The 16,580-nt window shown below is 40.5% G+C and overlaps 1 protein-coding gene across 1 annotated transcript; it reads left to right on the top strand.

The window, feature by feature from the left end:
- Positions 1-3,224: 3,224 nt before the first annotated feature.
- LOC308103802 (cytosolic phospholipase A2 gamma-like) lies at positions 3,225-16,147 on the top strand (the record flags this gene model as incomplete). Its single annotated transcript, XM_080453975.1, has 13 exons — positions 3,225-3,260; positions 4,154-4,258; positions 5,499-5,641; positions 6,093-6,294; positions 6,569-6,677; positions 7,422-7,562; positions 8,889-8,981; positions 9,548-9,667; positions 10,931-11,065; positions 12,343-12,509; positions 13,104-13,260; positions 15,671-15,748; positions 16,107-16,147. Exons 1-13 carry the CDS (start codon positions 3,249-3,251, stop codon positions 16,145-16,147), a joined length of 1,503 nt encoding a protein of 500 aa, XP_080310101.1. The 5' UTR covers positions 3,225-3,248.
- Between the last annotated feature and the right edge of the window lie 433 nt (positions 16,148-16,580).

Genomic DNA, 16,580 nt, shown 5'->3' with positions numbered 1-16,580 from the left:
AATTGGCCTTCTACATGTATTACAGTCTAAAAATGAATCAGTAAAACATACAACAGACAGACAGACAGCATTGCTTTTGAATATTCTTTTATTGACAGGAATGGGATGAATAGGAGCATTATGTTGGCCTACCAACATAATGATATATCATATATCTTTTAAGTAATGCTGGTATCACTGAATGTGGTGCGATGGTATTGTAAAATGCATGTTATCACCTAGTCCTAGATTACAACCAGCAGGTAAATGCTTGTTAACTCTGTCCCCCTTCTCCAGCTCTATGTTCATTCCATTAGATACTGTAGGTATAATCCCACCTTTCATAATTATTTTATCTCCTATTATGAAAGGGGCTCTTTTTATTTTTACACATGGAGAAACTGTATAACTTATCTGGTGCTGAGGGAGGAGCTGCAGCATGTCTGAGTTATAGGCTCCTTTCCTTTCACTGGTGCTGTGGTTTTGGTGCCCGGAATTACCACTGTGACAATAATGTGTTAGTCTTAATGTTCTTAATGTTTTTTGTGCTCATGTTTTGTGGCTTGTTCTTCACCGTAGCCAAACTGAAGCAGTGCTTTATCATGGCTCAGAGGTGCAGACAGACTCTTATGAGGATGAGGGTGCTGAGGTTTGCTACAGGTGAGGTCCGCTAGTTCAGTTGTGACCCTCTTCGCGAGGAAGGCGAGGTGAATACACTCTCTAAGTAGGCTTAATGTTTTATTTTCTTATTTTATATTCTCTTAACCACTTGAACCTCAGCATCTGATGGAGTTAAAACTATATGTTTTGTGGACCAGATTGATATGATCTAGAAATATCGATCTAACCAGTCAAATTAATATAGTGATTGTAAACATGCCTTTTGTAACTCTACTATACTTTCTCTACCAACTACCAAGGCCATGTAGCTGACTCCATATTTGCTATCTGGTGCCGGCTCCATATGCTTCCAATCAGTAAAAACATGTCTTGGTCAACGCTTTGTGATTTAATGTCCTAATGACCTGTATCTCTGTACGATGACCTATATCTCTGTATGACCGGGATATTGTCACTAATTTACTCTGTCAGCTGTCACCCTGTCACAGATAAACCTGCCACATGTCCTATGATATCGAAGGAATAACTTATTTATGGAACCAAAAGTTGTACACAAGGACACTATAAGATGAACAACAACTTATTATGATGACACCCTGATGCCTGACAGCTCATCAGATATGATCTGACGTCTAAGGGTCTTAACCAATCGTTAGGATCCACCTTATATCTGATGTCCGGACTCCAACTTGTGTATAAATACTATTGCCTGTGTTTGTAATAGCAGAGAGATATTTTTGCTGTACGGTGCATCGTGGACTGATTCTTTCTCTTAATACAATGTCAACCTTTTAATTTGAGAACCGGCCTGTGTCTGTCTTTGATTTCGTCTCATCCTTTTTACACTGGGTTTTCAGCTGTTTAACTACAAATAGTTATAAATAACATAGAGCAGGATTTACGACCCTTTATCAACTCTATTAGCATCCCTATTCTGTCTTGTAGATCAGCTGTCAGGGATTTGGTGTAGATGGAAAAAAGTCAACACAGCCAACACAGTGTCCAGTTTAAGTGGTTAACTCTTTAAAATTGTATTCAAATAAAAAAAATAAGTTTAAGGTATTTGGCATGTACCCCCCCCCCCCCATGTTCCCAAGGATCTTCGGGTATTCATCTGCTGGCCTTTGTTATGTTCTGCTCACGCCAGACCTGTGACTTCAATGGTGAGTGGTCACCTCCGCTTCCAGAATGCAATATAAATATATCCAATTTAAAGGTAGGGTAAGTGATATTTTTGGGTTAAAACAAAAAGTATTGTGTTAAAAGATTAAAGCACTATATTCTGATAGTAATCATTGCTATAGAGTGTCTGTTCAGTAACAGGAGTCTCCCCGTCTCTCCAGCTCTTTAATAAACAGAAAATACATTTTCTGGTAGGTGTCAAAATCTCAGCCAATCAGGAGAAAGTACCAATTTTTAAGCTTCATTTCTATAGTGTTCCAGTTCCAATTTTGCCTGCTCATTTCTTAGTGTCATCACTTCCAATTTCACTTGTTTAATCTATATCCTGATTGAGTTCTCTATCCTGATTGGATAACATTGGAAATGAAACTGAAACTGAAACGAAAATGCATTTTCTGTTTTATAAAGAGCTGGAGAGTCAAGGAGACTCCTTTTACTGAACAAACACTCTATAGCAATGAGTACTATCAGAATATAGCTATTTTAACCAAAGAAAATCACTTACCCTACCTTTAACTGTGTATGTGTTGTGCATGACACATACACTCAGAAACGACTCCATCCTCCTCTGTCCCTTTTTCCTCCCATAGATGACACGTTCAACCTGGGGTAGCTCCATAAAGAACCTCTCACTCCGCTATACAGCTCCGAGATGAGGTTCTATGTCGTTACCTTCCAGAATCGGGTGGACGTCCGCCAAGGCTCCGCTGTTTACCCTTTTGTATATGTCGTATCCCAAAACTAATGGTAGATTCCAAGCCGCACGGATGTTTAAAGTTTGGTTCGGCGCATAACATTTTAGGAATGGAGCGAAACTACACGTTTAAATCGCTCATTCAGTCAGCCTGTGGCCATGTTTCCCATTCAACCCGGAAAACCCCCCTACGTCCGCTGCCAGTACTGCTCCCGGTTTGGCTACAATGGGAAACATGGCCACAGGCTGACTGAATAAGCGATTTAAACGTGTAGTTTCGCTCCGTTCCTAAAATTTTACGCGCCGAACCAAACTTTAAACATCCGTGCGGCTTGGAATCTACCATTAGTTTTGGGATACAACGTATACAAAAGGGTAAACAGCGGAGCCTTGGCGGACGTCCACCCGATTCTGGAAGGTAACGACATAGAACCTCATCTCGGAGCTGTATAGCGGAGTGAGAGGTTCTTTATGGAGCTAACCTGGGGCAGAGATTTGAGCTGATGGTGGAGGAGCGCCCCTGTGTGGCATCAGGCGTGCTACTGCACGTGTACACTGCCGAGCAGGAGCATCTCACCCTGTACATTCATCAATGGGCATTATCAACAATGGGACATTATCAAGTTCAGCTGTGCTGCTTATCTCTCAGCCAATCCACGTTGCAATCACCACAGTATAAATACACCTGCGATTGTATCACCTACATGTTTCATTTCACTGATCTAACTACTCAAGTTCACCTTACTTGTTTGACTGACATCTCACAGAGAACATGGAGAAATGGGTAAAGTCACCTTATTTATTACATAATTGTGTATAATAGTGAGTTACTATGACTGATACCAGAGGTGGAAGAAGTCCTCACATGTTTTACTTAAGTAAAAGTATCAATACTGCAATGTAGAAAGTACTGTTAAGTACTTTATTTTTAAGTAAAAGCCCATAATTCAAAATGTACTTGAGTAAAACTACAAAAGTATTGGTATCAAAATGTACTTAAAGTAGAAATTTCTCATAATGCAGACTGTGCCATTTCACAAGTTTTCAAATGTATTTAGAAAATACTTTCAAATTGCCAAATTGCCAAAATGTATGTACTGTTGGCCTGAAGTGGGTAGGCCTAATGTATGGTTTGTAATAATAATAATAAAAATCTACAAAGTAACCATTAACTAAAGTACATTTTTATAAATATTATAATATTTTTAAAAGTATAATATCTGCCTCTGAGATGTAGTGGAGTAGAAGTAAAAGTACTGAAATTTGGAAATACTCCAGTAAAGTAAAAATATCTCAAAATTGTACTTAAGTACGGTAAATGTACTTAGTTACTTTACACCACTGACTGATACTACCTACTACTACTAAAGGGCTAGTTTGGCCAAATTGACATGTAAGCGCTGTAATTATAACTAAGTGGATGACACCACAACTAATGGTTAAACAATATAGATATAGATATAATCGTTACAATGCTTGGTGTGAACCCTTTAGTTGTTAATTTTGGCTTTATAATTGAAGTCAAGGTCCCCAAAGGGCTGCACCCTCTCTGGTTTTAGAGGGAAAAGTGACATGAAGTGAAATATGCATTTCAACTGTCACATACACACAAAAAAACTATATAAAATGTGTAACTTTATCATACATTTTTTATTAACTTTTTTTCTCCCCATCAAGATTCGTATCGGTCATTCTCTGAATAGGGAGGAGGAGCAGCATGTCGCCAAGAGAAGACTCACAGTTCTAGACTGTCTGAGGAAGAACCAAATCTCCTGCCCAACGGTATGAGTCTTTCAGCTCTTCTAGGGTGCAACAGTTCATTGAAGTAATCCATTATAAATAAATAAAAACAATCATTTAAAGCTGCACTTTGCAACTTTCCTCTTCTACTTTCCTGCGCAAGTGCTGACATTTTGCCTGCTTGCTCAGGGGATAAATTCAATCTTGACCATCAGGTCAAGATTTGTGTCAGATCCTGTGTCTAGGTGAGACATGACCTTTGACACGCTCTAAATGTCAATAGAAGAGCAGGGAGACAAAATACAACGACCCCAATTGTAGAAGTTATATTGTATTAAGGTAACAAACAGATTGGACAAAATTACATTTTATTCCTTAAAAAAAAGTGACATAGTGCCGCTTTAATGAAATAATCGATGAATAATCAATCCCTATTTTGGGCTTGTTTTTATAGTGATTGAGTGAAATGATTATCACCGTTCTTTTTGATCAGTGTTATGATTTGATTATTCATTGAATTTTAGTGGCAAAAGCATTTGTATTGAACTAACACTGCTTTCCCGTCGATGTTGTGCATGGTGAGTCGACATGTTGTGAGCTTGTAGATCGGCTATTTTTGATCTTCGTCGCATGAGAAGTATGTGGGGATGAATTGGTTAACATGTCTGAAAACTGTGCGTGTGTGTTGCGGGGGGGGGGGGGGGGGGGGGTTAGCCTTTGTCAGATGTACGTTTTTTTTTTCGTAGATCGTGATCATACAACTACAGTCACTCAAAAGTAGTGGATCTGCACTGGTGTACATGTACTTAAGAGCTATTTTTTACTTTAGTAGAGTATTTCCAATTTTCAGTACTGAAGTACTTTTACTCCACTACAATTATTTGAAAACCTTAGTTACTAGTAACTTTGTAGATTTTGATTACTATTACAAAACATACATTAACCACTTCAACCCTATACATATTTCGGCCATTCGAAAATAACCGTTCTACAAGCTCACGATGTGACGCATCGTGAGCTTGCTATTTTCTGCTATTAGATCTGCTATTTTCAAAAGATTTCTATACAATGTATACATTTGAAAACTTGTGAAATGGGACATTCTGCGTAATGAGTACTTTCAACTTTTGGTACATTTTGATACCAATATTTTTGTACTTTTACTCAAGTAAATGTATAATTCCGGACTTTTACTTACTAGCAGAGTATTTCTACACTGCAGTATTGATACTTTTACTTAAGTCAAAGATGTGAATCCTTTTTTCCACCATGGCCTTTAAAGGACAAGGTTCCCAACATCGCTCTGATTGGCTCTGGGGGAGGAGAGAGAGCCATGGTGGCACTGCTTGGATCTCTGCTCCAACTGAAGAAAGAGAACCTTCTGGACTCCATGACGTACCTGAGTGGAGTGTCTGGATCTACCTGGTAGAGAGATGAAATTACATGAATGAATGTCATTTCGTTGTTCTGAACCTCTGGGTCAGGTCCCCACGTGATTCTTTTTTGGGGGGTGGGTCCCCAGATGACAGTAAAGTGACAATTTAAGGACTTTTTAATACCCAAAAAAAAGGAAGAAAATAAAAAGACTATTACCGCATCAAAAGTAATCAACAAACTACTATAAAAAATTGTCAAACATTGGCCACATTGTCAAATAATAGAAGAAAGAGGCATAAATTGTGAAAATAGCTGATCTACAAGCTCAGAACGCCTCGCGAAGCGCTGTGAGCTTGTAGATCGGCTATTTTCATGTGGAACCATGAACCCAGTTCATGTATGATTATTCAACCCCGCTTTGAATGGAAATCAATTTACATGCATTTTATCATCGATGAAATTACATCATGCATTTTTTTGGTCTCTCCTCCTTTTCCAGGTGCATGTCCTCTTTGTACAGAGAGAGCAACTGGTCATCCAGTCTGGAGTCTATTACACATGACATCGCTAAGAGGCTGGCTGGTCCCGACGTGAGCTGGACAGAGAGGGGAGCTAAATTGAAAAAATACTACCACGAAACGGACAACTACAACTTGACTCATTTCTGGGCTGCAGTGGTGGTCCCCGCCATGGTGAAAGAGGTCAGAGGGGTTATCAAACATTTTCATGTCAAGGACCCCCAAATTGTTATGCTATTTGGCCGCGCGGACCCCCATCTGCAAATACTTTCTGCCAGGGACCCCCAGAAGAGAAAAGACATTCAAAATTATGATTTTGATCAAAAATTGCAACATGTACATCTGTTTTTGAATAGCCAAAGTATAAAATATGGATAAAGTGGTTAAAATAATTGTGATGGTATATTAACAAATTCTGGCTGGGACCCTGGAACACTTACTGAGGATCTCTCTTCAGATAGATGAACGTGTTCTGTCAGAGCAGAGAGGAGAGCGCAGCAAGGATCCCTATCCCATCTTCACTATGATTGACAAGGACATCAAACCAAACCAACATGCCTTAAAAGGTAAAGTCAAATTATCATCTGTTAAATTAATTGATTGGTTGGTTGATTGATATTAATATAATATATGATATTATTATTATATTTATATTATTTTCCATTGAAATGAGGGATCAGACACTGATGCCGTTTTCTTCTTTTTCTCCTCTGTAAATATAGCTATTTGTTGATGACATGTGTTAATATTCTATGCTCTGTTGATGAATTGAATACATAGGACCGCAATGGTCCCCGGGACCTTTTTGTGGTATCCTTTTAGCCTAAATGTTTTATTGTACCCGTTTACATTTTTTGACTAATAAAGTATGGCCAGTTGAGGTGGGGTATTCTCTAGCTAGCTAACTAGGTAACTATCTACATGAATGAATAAATAAAAACTACACCCAGTGTGAAGTGAGCGGTGTCATCACAGTGATGGAAGCTCACTTCAGAAATAAGATGTTTTTTTTTTTAAGTGCGTGGTACTATTTATAGGTTATTAATTTCATCATGCGTCTCGCTAGCCAATCAAAGCAAAGGGTCTGAATAGAGTCAGCCAATCACGGTACCGCGAAAAGGGTGTGAATAGAGTCAGCCAAATCACAGTACAGGGAAGAACGGAAAGGGTGTGAATAGAGTCGGCCAATCACAGTACAGGGAAGGACGAATTCCCAACCCCACTTATAGGAGCGGCTACACCGCTCAAAAATGACCATGACTAGATAAAACACTGACAGATTCAGTGGAGTGACTGAGATTTCTTGGCAGATATGTGGCTTGAAATGACCCCGGATGAGGCGGGCTACTCTCTAAGTGGGGCCTACGTGGACCAGGCTTACCTCGGCAGTAAGTTTGACCAGGGGAAGCTGACGAAGAAGCATCCAGAGATGGACATGGCCTACGTGCAAGGTGATTTCCTTTTTCGCCTCCTTAATGTGTTAATATTCTGTGCTCTGCTGATTAATTGAATACATAAGGACTTTTTATTGTGTTATCCTTTTAGTCAAAATGTTTTTTACTGTACCTCCGTGCTGTTTACAGTACATCTTTTGACTAATAGTGTTCAATCAATTTCTACTTAACCCAGAGACCGTGGTGAAAGAAGTGCAAGTAATAGGCCTGTATTCAAAGTTTTACTTGAGTGAAAGTACAAAAGTATTGGCATCAAAATATTTGTAGTACCAAAAGTACTCAAATCTGTCGACATTTCTCATATCTTTTTCAAGAATAGCCATTCTACAACCTCACAACGATTGTCTATTGAAGTAAAAAATACGTAGGGCTTAATTGGTTAATGTATGTTTTGTAATAATCTAAATCTGCAAAGTAACTTGTAAGGGCGCGCTCCCACCGCACTTTTATTTTACCTCTGGGGCAGAATCTGCCAATGCTTTGTCAATGCAAATTCATGGATTCATGGTCTTGTGGATTTTTTCCAAGAATCCACGCATTTGCATTGACAAAGCATTGGCAGATTCCGCCCCAGAGGTAAAATAAAAGTGCGGTGGGAGCACGCCCTAAGGACGCGCTCCCACCAAAACATGGTCGGCTAGCGTTAAACGCAGGTTGTGCGCGGCCACAGTTTTTTGCAGCCAGCGGATTCTAAAAAAACGGGAGTGACCCACCTGTCACTCACTTTCAAGACCCTCCCCGTAGCCCGCACCGCCTTCTGCCTTGAGCACCATGGTGCTTCCTGAGTCTTGGGACGGTCCGCCTTCGACTCACCCGATTGGACAGAGGGGGAAAATCAGCTCCTGCCTCCAGCAGTTTTATGCTTCAAATGGACAAGTCGTGTAGAGCAGATAAACGCACGGTCTGCGCGACATGCGGAAAGATCCGCTCTTGTGTGAATCCACGCATTTGCATTGACAAAGCATTGGCAGATTCCGCCCCAGAGGTAAAATAAAAGTGCGGTGGGAGCGCGCCCTAAGGGCACAGTCCCACCGCACTTTTATTTTACCTCTGGGGCGGAATCTGCAAATGCGTGGATTCATGGAAAAAATGCGCAAGACCATGAATCCACGCATTTGCGTTGGCAGATTTCGCCCAATAGGTAAAATAAAAGTGCGGTGGGACCGCGCCCTAACAGAGTATTTCTACATTGCAGTATTGATACTATTACTATTATTGATAAACATTTGAGTACTTTTTTTCTACCACTGCTCATCGCCCACTGGTTGTTAATCAGTGTATTACGGTATTATTGTGAGCTTTGTGTTGATCTGTTATTTGCAGGCATGTGTGGCAGCGCCCTAGGTGATATGGAAGAAATAAAGCAAGAGCTGTGGAAATCGCTAAAGGATGCCTTGAAGCACTGGGTCCATGCCGGTATGACATTTGACATGTATTGATTTAGTCCTTTAAATAGTCCTTTTATTGGTTCAGTGCGCACGCACGCAGGTTTGTATTATTTGTGAAGAGATCAACGCTTTAGGACATCGATTTTATAAATGCAATTTTTGTTATTTTCAACCTGAAGCCGAAAATAGCCGATCTACAAGCTCACGACGCCAGCTAGTAGGTCTGCTATTTTCGGGGTGTGACACAGACGCAAGGCTATAGGCTAAATATAAATCAGGCATAACTCCCAACTTTTTTTTTTTTTTTACCTTAAAGCCTTTATAGTATGGTAAGAATACACAGTCCCACATGAGTGCTTTGGTCTCTTCTCTCTATTGCCGTTCAATGTTGTCACCCATCTGTACCAGAATTTCACTTTGCCAAACAGATGCGCTCCTTTCTCTCTTACTTCGACCATTCATCTTATCAGGAAGATTACCCTCACAATGACTATTTCTCAAATGTTACTATACTTGTGGGGACATTTGGCCTTCACAAGTGTGTGTGTGTGTATATAGTAATACAAGAGCACACACATGCACCTTTTCTTCTAGATGTGCTGTGCGGCTGCAAGGCGTGTGAAGTGCTCCGGACGCTGGTGGACATTAATCTTCAGGCCGCACATGCTCAGGATTACACTGCTCTCGCTGAAAGGATCAACCTGCTGCTTCAAGGTACACTTTGAATGTAGCGACCACGTTTTAAAAGTCATCGTGATCTCCATAAACCAGTGGTTCTCATTTGAAAATGGCAGATCTACAAGCTCACAGCATGTGTCATCGTGATGCGTTGTGAGCTTGTAAGATCAGCTGTTTGTAAATAAGCTGATGTACTGTATGTAGGGTTAAAGTGGTTGAACTGATTTTGATCTTATATTAGCCTAACTAATTTCTGCTGGGGATCCCCTGGAACCCCTCTCCCCCTTTGAGAACCACTTATTTATATTTGTGTAGGCAAAAAAATGTCCAGTTCTGTTTTTGCAAACCAGGTGGCTCACAACTCTCTTAAAAATGGCAAGTTAATGCAAGAACAGGAAATTACATCTTTATAATTATATCAAACTAGTCCATACCCGGTCGACGCATCCGTGGGGGGATATGCGCACATGATCTGTCAACCCGTAACCATGGCGACTACAAAAAACGCGAATAAACAGCTGAGATTTGTTGAAGTGGAAAAACGGGCTTAGCGGTTAGGTGCACATGGTAATGGTCAATGGCTGTGTGCGATTTCGGATCAATTGCTCCAGCCACTGAGGAGAACTGGGCAGAGCAATTTTGGCCTCACCACCATCCACCATCCATGACACCGTGACAGACGCTTATCAAACTATATGAGGATACACAAAGGTGTGGACGAATTGGTTACCAGCCCCACCTAGTGACCAGAGGGCGGCAGAAACGACTATTGCACAATTTCAGATAATTAGGCATTTAAACACGCATTTAAACAAACTCCATAGTAACAACATTCACCATCTCTCTAAACTTTTTATATATATTTTTTTTAAATACTTTTTCAGTGAGTTGCTAGTCTCTTTGTTTTTTAACCCATTAAGACGATGTCCTCTAAACCGTTTTCTGACAAACGTATGTTGCAGTGGTGCTTTTTCATGTCATCCCCAAAATGATATGTATTTGGCCGCGCGGACCCCCATCTCAACATTTAGTTTAGAGTAGATTTGCACATTATGTTCATTGATTTTTCAAAAATGGCAGATTTACAAGCTCATAGTGTGATGTGCTATAAGCTTGCATATCTGCTATTTTTGAGTGGCCAAATAAAAATAATGGTTAAGGTAGTTTAAAATGATGTGAGATGCTTTCCCGGTTTTAATGGGTTAATCATTTTGCTACTTGCATTTTGGCTCGGCACCAAAGACGGAGGACGTACGTTATTTATTTTTGTCTTTGACGGCTCTGTTTTCGCCCCTGTAGGAAAACGCACGATGGGCGTACAGGTACCAGTGGAACTAGACCCAAGCGGAGGAGGGGAGGAGCTCAAGCGCTTCACGCTGCTGGTCTGTGAGCAATACGATGACTTGTACCCGGTGCCGTGTGCCATTGTCGGTGGTGAGTTGTGTCGGTCTCCCCTAGCGGCCTCTCTAAAGGTTCTCAAACTTTTTGGGGGGGACCCCCCAAGTTGATATGTATTTGTCTTCGGACCCCCATCTGAAAAAAAATTAACCCCATGCTACATTTTTGTTGTTAAAATGTTCCACATATTTTAAAATGGAAAAAAAAAAAAAAAAAAAAAGCAGATCTACAAGGTCACAACTCGCCGCATTGCAACGTGTTGTGAGCTTGTAGATCGGCTATTTTTCAAATAGCAGAGGTTTATAGAGCACCAAGTCTGACATCACTGCTGCTAGAGGGCGCAATCCCCCTGGGTCACGGCGTTATTTATTTTTATTAACTCATAATTCGTAGTGATCCAAAGATAACATGAGGATGGATTATTCAGATCCAAAGATGAGCAACATTAATGACCGGTGCGGGAAAATATATTTATTTTTGCTTCTACATCAGAGCCATCCATGTCATCCAAACCCTAATACATTTACTTAATAAAAATGCCATGAACTACATTATTGTGTTTGGCTGTGTTTAATTTAAAAAATAAATATTGTTGTTAAAATGTTATGTTTATGATAGTAGAATAATGTTTAATAATTGCTTATTTGTCTCGTACCAATGTACGGTATACTTCTAATTTCAGGCTCTTGGGCCTGGGTCAAAATAATTTCAAGCACCATAAAATGCATCAATCACTGGACCTGGGGAACCACACACAACTTCCTGCAGAACATGCCAGGTGAGCATGCTGACCTGTGTATTCAATTTTACTTGAGTAAAACAATACCACAATGTAGAAATACTCTGTTACAAGTAAATGGCATCAAAGTATAGGCTACTTAAAGTTCCAAAAGTACTCATTGTAAATGTCCCATTTCAAGTTTTCAAAATGTATAAAAATCTTTTGAAAATGGCAGATCTAAAAGCTCACAAGAAAAGAAGTCCCTTGCATATCTTTTCTCAGTGTCTTTATAGCGTGCTTTCCAATGCCACCACCAAAGGGTCAGAGGCCACGCCCCTGGAATCCAAACACCGGCGCTTTTCCGTCTCGTTTATTTGCAGACATTCTTTTTTTTTTTATTCTTGTTTTTAACTCTTTATGTGCTAATAAATAAAACTCAAAACTCAAACTCAACAATAGCTGATGAGTCAAGATGATGATGAGGCACCTTAACATGTTAATTAATTAGAAATGTCTCTGTCCTGACCCTTTTATAACCATAGTCTAGTGTTTTGGTATAGGTATTGTAATGTATATTATGTATTTTGTACAGTTCAAGAAGTAGACTCCAATGTCCTGGCAGCAAAAAGGGATCATGAAACGAGGGACTATATAGATGCTGGGCTGCGGCTGAACTCTCCCTACTTCTCTGTGCTCAGAAAAGAGAGAAACATCGACCTCATCATCTCCCTTGACTTCAGTGCTGGGGACCCCATGATGGTAACGCAAGCACACACACACACGCACACGTGTTGCCATTTGTGGATTTCCGCAAAAAAACGCTCCATTCCCATTGAAAAGCAATGGCAAAATCCGCCCTCATAGGCAGAATAAAAGTTTGGTCTGGCCGCACCCTAAGGACGCGGTCACGCAGCAATTTTGTTTTACCTATGAGGCGGAATCTGCCTATGCTTTTTCAATGAGAATCGCGTGGATTGATGAGTCTTGCGCATCTTTCCGTGTGTCGCGCACACCTTGGGGTTTATGTGCTCTATCCTGCTTTTACCCCCTCTGTCCAATCGGGTGAGTCGAAGGCGGACCGTCCCAAGACTCGGGGAAGCGACATGGTGCTTGCGATAGAGCAACTGGTTTTAGCTGTTGCATGGGAGGGTCCTGAAAGTGACTGACAGCTGTGTCACTGATTATTGGGACAGAATGCTCTACAAGCTTCTCCGTTTTTTAGAAGGCGTCGGCCGTGCACAACTTGAGTTTAACAGCGGGCAACCATATTTTGGTGTGACTGGGAGTATTTCCACATTGCAGTATTGATACTTTTAAATGAGTACTTTTTTCCACCACTGCTTGCTTCTACAGACGGTTGAACAAGCTCATAAAATGGCCAAGGAGATGGACTTGCCTTTCCCACCTGTTCAGACCCTGAAGGACCAAAAGGACTTCTATGTGTTTCCGGGAGAGAACGGATGCCCGACTGTGATCCACATGCCCCTGTTCAACGTCGCTAACTGTGGCGGTAACTGTTTTTATTGGCATTTATTTTTATTGTACATGTACATACTACACTTCAATTCAAAGGAGCTTTATTGGCATGAGAAAACATACGTTTGCATTGCCAAAGCAAGTGTCAAGAACAAAATGAAACGGTTTAAGAAACACTAACTGGGGGAGGGAAAGTATGTGCAGTTGGTGGGGGTAGAGCATTGTGTAAACGGAGCTATGTTACATTGCAACAACTGGATATAGTTGCTTGAAAAATCTTTCAGGGTTTTGCAGTCTCTTTTTGGGACAAATGGCAGCAGTTTTCCAAAACTATTTAAGTAGTATACCGGGAAAAAAAGGTTTTTAATGTGTATAGAGTTTTTGTTCAGTAACGGGGGTCTCCCTGTCTCTCCAGCTCTTAAACAGAAAATACATTTTCAGGTAGGTGACAACATTTTAGCCAATCAGGAGAGAGTACCCACTTATCACCATTTTTATTGTGTTCCAGTTCCAATTTTGTCTGCTCATGTCTGTGTCATTTCCAATTTCACTTTAATCTGTCTCCTGTCTGAGTTCTCTATCCTGGTCGGATACAATTGGTATCCTGACCTAGAAATGTATTTTCTGTTTAATAAAGAGCCCTCTTAATAAAGACTCATGTTACTGAACAACCACTCTATAGCAATGAGTACTATCACAATATAGAGCAATTTTACTTATTTTAACCCCCCAAAAAAATCACTTACCCTACCTTTAGTGGTCAGAAGGGTATATTTATTTTGTCTCCTTTTTCCTCATGTGTGTGTGTGTGTGTGTGTGTGTGTGTGTGTATATATCAGATCAACTTGAGGCGGTGAGGAAGACATACAAGACCTTCCAGGGACCGTACAGTCCTGACATGATCTCTAACCTGATGGCAAAAGCTGCGGAGAATGTGAAAAACAACAAGGACAAGCTGCTGAAGGAGATTGAGAAGGCCATGAATAAAAACGCATAATAATTGGAGTAATAACAAAGTTACAGGGTATGGGTGACTCCAAAACATGCTGATTTGTCATTGTATATATGGTCTAATAATCCTGTTGCTTATAAAGACAATAATTAGCCTACTGTGCAAAGTGAATCTATGAATATTCATGACTTATCATTGTCCTTTCTCATTGGTGTCTGCTATAGGACATTTGTCCTAAAGTTTGGCTACTATACTGAAGCTGATCTTTGGCTGGATTCTTTTGAATAAAATCTGACTAGATCATGGAATTGTCCTGTGAATTCTTGAATGCAATTCAATGTAAATGAGCAGTTGTATGTCACTGAATGATCAATTGCTGATGCAATGAAAGCATTTTAATGTCCTAATCAATCCATTCTTTGATTAAATGTCCTTATAAAGCACATTAAACAAAACCACATTGATCAAAGTGTTGTACAGACAGCAGCAGGTAGATACAATCACAAATACAAGACACATAGCTCTCAGGCACAAAAAAACAATACAATTAGACATACTGAGGGACCAGCCAATAATTGGCTACATTGAAACACTAGTGAATAATTTATTCAAAGAATGGATTAATTAGGAAATTAAAATGCTTATTGTATCAAATCTACAGTAAGTATATTTTGATGGCAGAGGAGGGACCGCGACGTGTGTGTGTGTGTCACGGTGAGAGGGTCTCCTCAGTCGGACTCCCTGCAGTGGTAGCTTAGCAGCTTAGTTCAGTTATTTAGCAGCTTGTTTATAAACGTCCTATGATTATTTTGTTTTAATCCATAAATATATTTCTCATCTACAGCTGCTATTTTAGATTTCAAAATGCGCTCCTGTTCAAACGGTTTTGTCTCGGCCTAAACGGGCACACCAGCTGAGACTTCAGTGACAGGTACCTTAAGACACACCCAATTATTGATAAAAAAGCTACTACTGTACTTCTGCTTTTTTTTTTCAGTTTTATTTGGTGTGAACGAGGCATAATTAGGCTTGCCTTGCAACATTGCCATGGTGTCAACTTCACACCAACAAACACAAACAGTAAGTAATACACAGAAAAAAACACTTATTTTCTATCAATTACACACCCCATGAAGCCTTGAATTCATGGAGATCTTTTTCAATGGGATACTCAGGACACTCTTTGAGTCTCCTACCGGAGATTCCGCCGGTATTGGCCGAGGAATGCGACAAACTAAAAACTTTCCATGAATTCAAGGCTTCATGGGGTGTGTAATTGATAGACGTAAGTTCGGGTGAAATGTATGAAAACACACATTTAACATGAATCCAATATGTACTGTACCTCGATGACAACATTGCAGAAAACCAAAAAAAAAATGAAAACCAGGTTTGCAAACATCAGCATCAAGGTGAATGACGCTCTCATTACAGCAAATCGGGAAGTGGGTAAAATCCTCAATCTTCTTTACAACCTGTTTGATGTTTTTAGAGTCGTGTCCCAGTGGATGGAAGAAGTTTGGAGGCAGCTGTTACTACAGATCTACTGAGAGGAAACCATGGCAGCAAAGTAGAGAAGAATGTCTGAATCAAGGAGCTGATCTGGTGGTCATTAACAGTAGAGAAGAACGTGTGTGTGTGTGTGTGTGTGTGTGTGTGTGTGTGAGAGAATGTATTGGATACAATTAATGATGATTCAATCATGTACAAATTATCAGGAATTCATCAGAGGATTGGGCCCTGAGGATTGGCCCCTCCATGTATCATGGATTGGTCGGTCTGAAAAGGACTGACAGAGGAGGGCAGATGGACCTGGGTCAATGGAAAACACAGTGAGACATTTTACATGTTTCTATTGTAATTATATTAAAGTCACTGTATGTGAATGACTGAGTGGATGTTAAAATACATTGTTGTTTATTGTGCAGGTACTGGTACAGTGGACATCCTGTTAACAATGAAGACTTGAACTGTGCAGTCTACTTTCACTACACTGACCCTGGAACATGGGGTAATACGTTATGTTCGTTTAAAGCGCCCACAATCTGTGAGAAATTATGTTTGTTTTCACTTCATTGATGAAACTGCAGCTCAGCTAGAAGGTCCTGGGTTCGATTCCCGCCGGGGGACGCTGTGGGCGCTGGGGGCGTGTCTTCTCCTCCACGTCATCAGCGCCCATACCCTAGGTGGGGTTGGCGAAAGGGCCTACTCTGTGTGGAGTTTGCATGTTCTCCCCGTGTCTCCAAGGGTAGTTAATACCCTCACAAAAACATGTAGTAATCCTGGTCACTATACCGCCTCCCCCATGACAGCCGGGGCGCCTGATGGAGGGGAAGGGAACTGGTTGGAATAACGTGTTCCTTCCACGCGCTACGTCCAACGAGGGAAACTCCCCCCTGTTT

This window comes from Gymnoscopelus braueri, assembly GCF_963280865.1.
Source record: "Gymnoscopelus braueri genome assembly, chromosome: 16".
Lineage (NCBI taxonomy): Eukaryota > Metazoa > Chordata > Actinopteri > Myctophiformes > Myctophidae > Gymnoscopelus > Gymnoscopelus braueri.
Note: the sequence above shows the minus strand (reverse complement) of the source record. Positions and strands in the feature narration are given on the sequence as shown.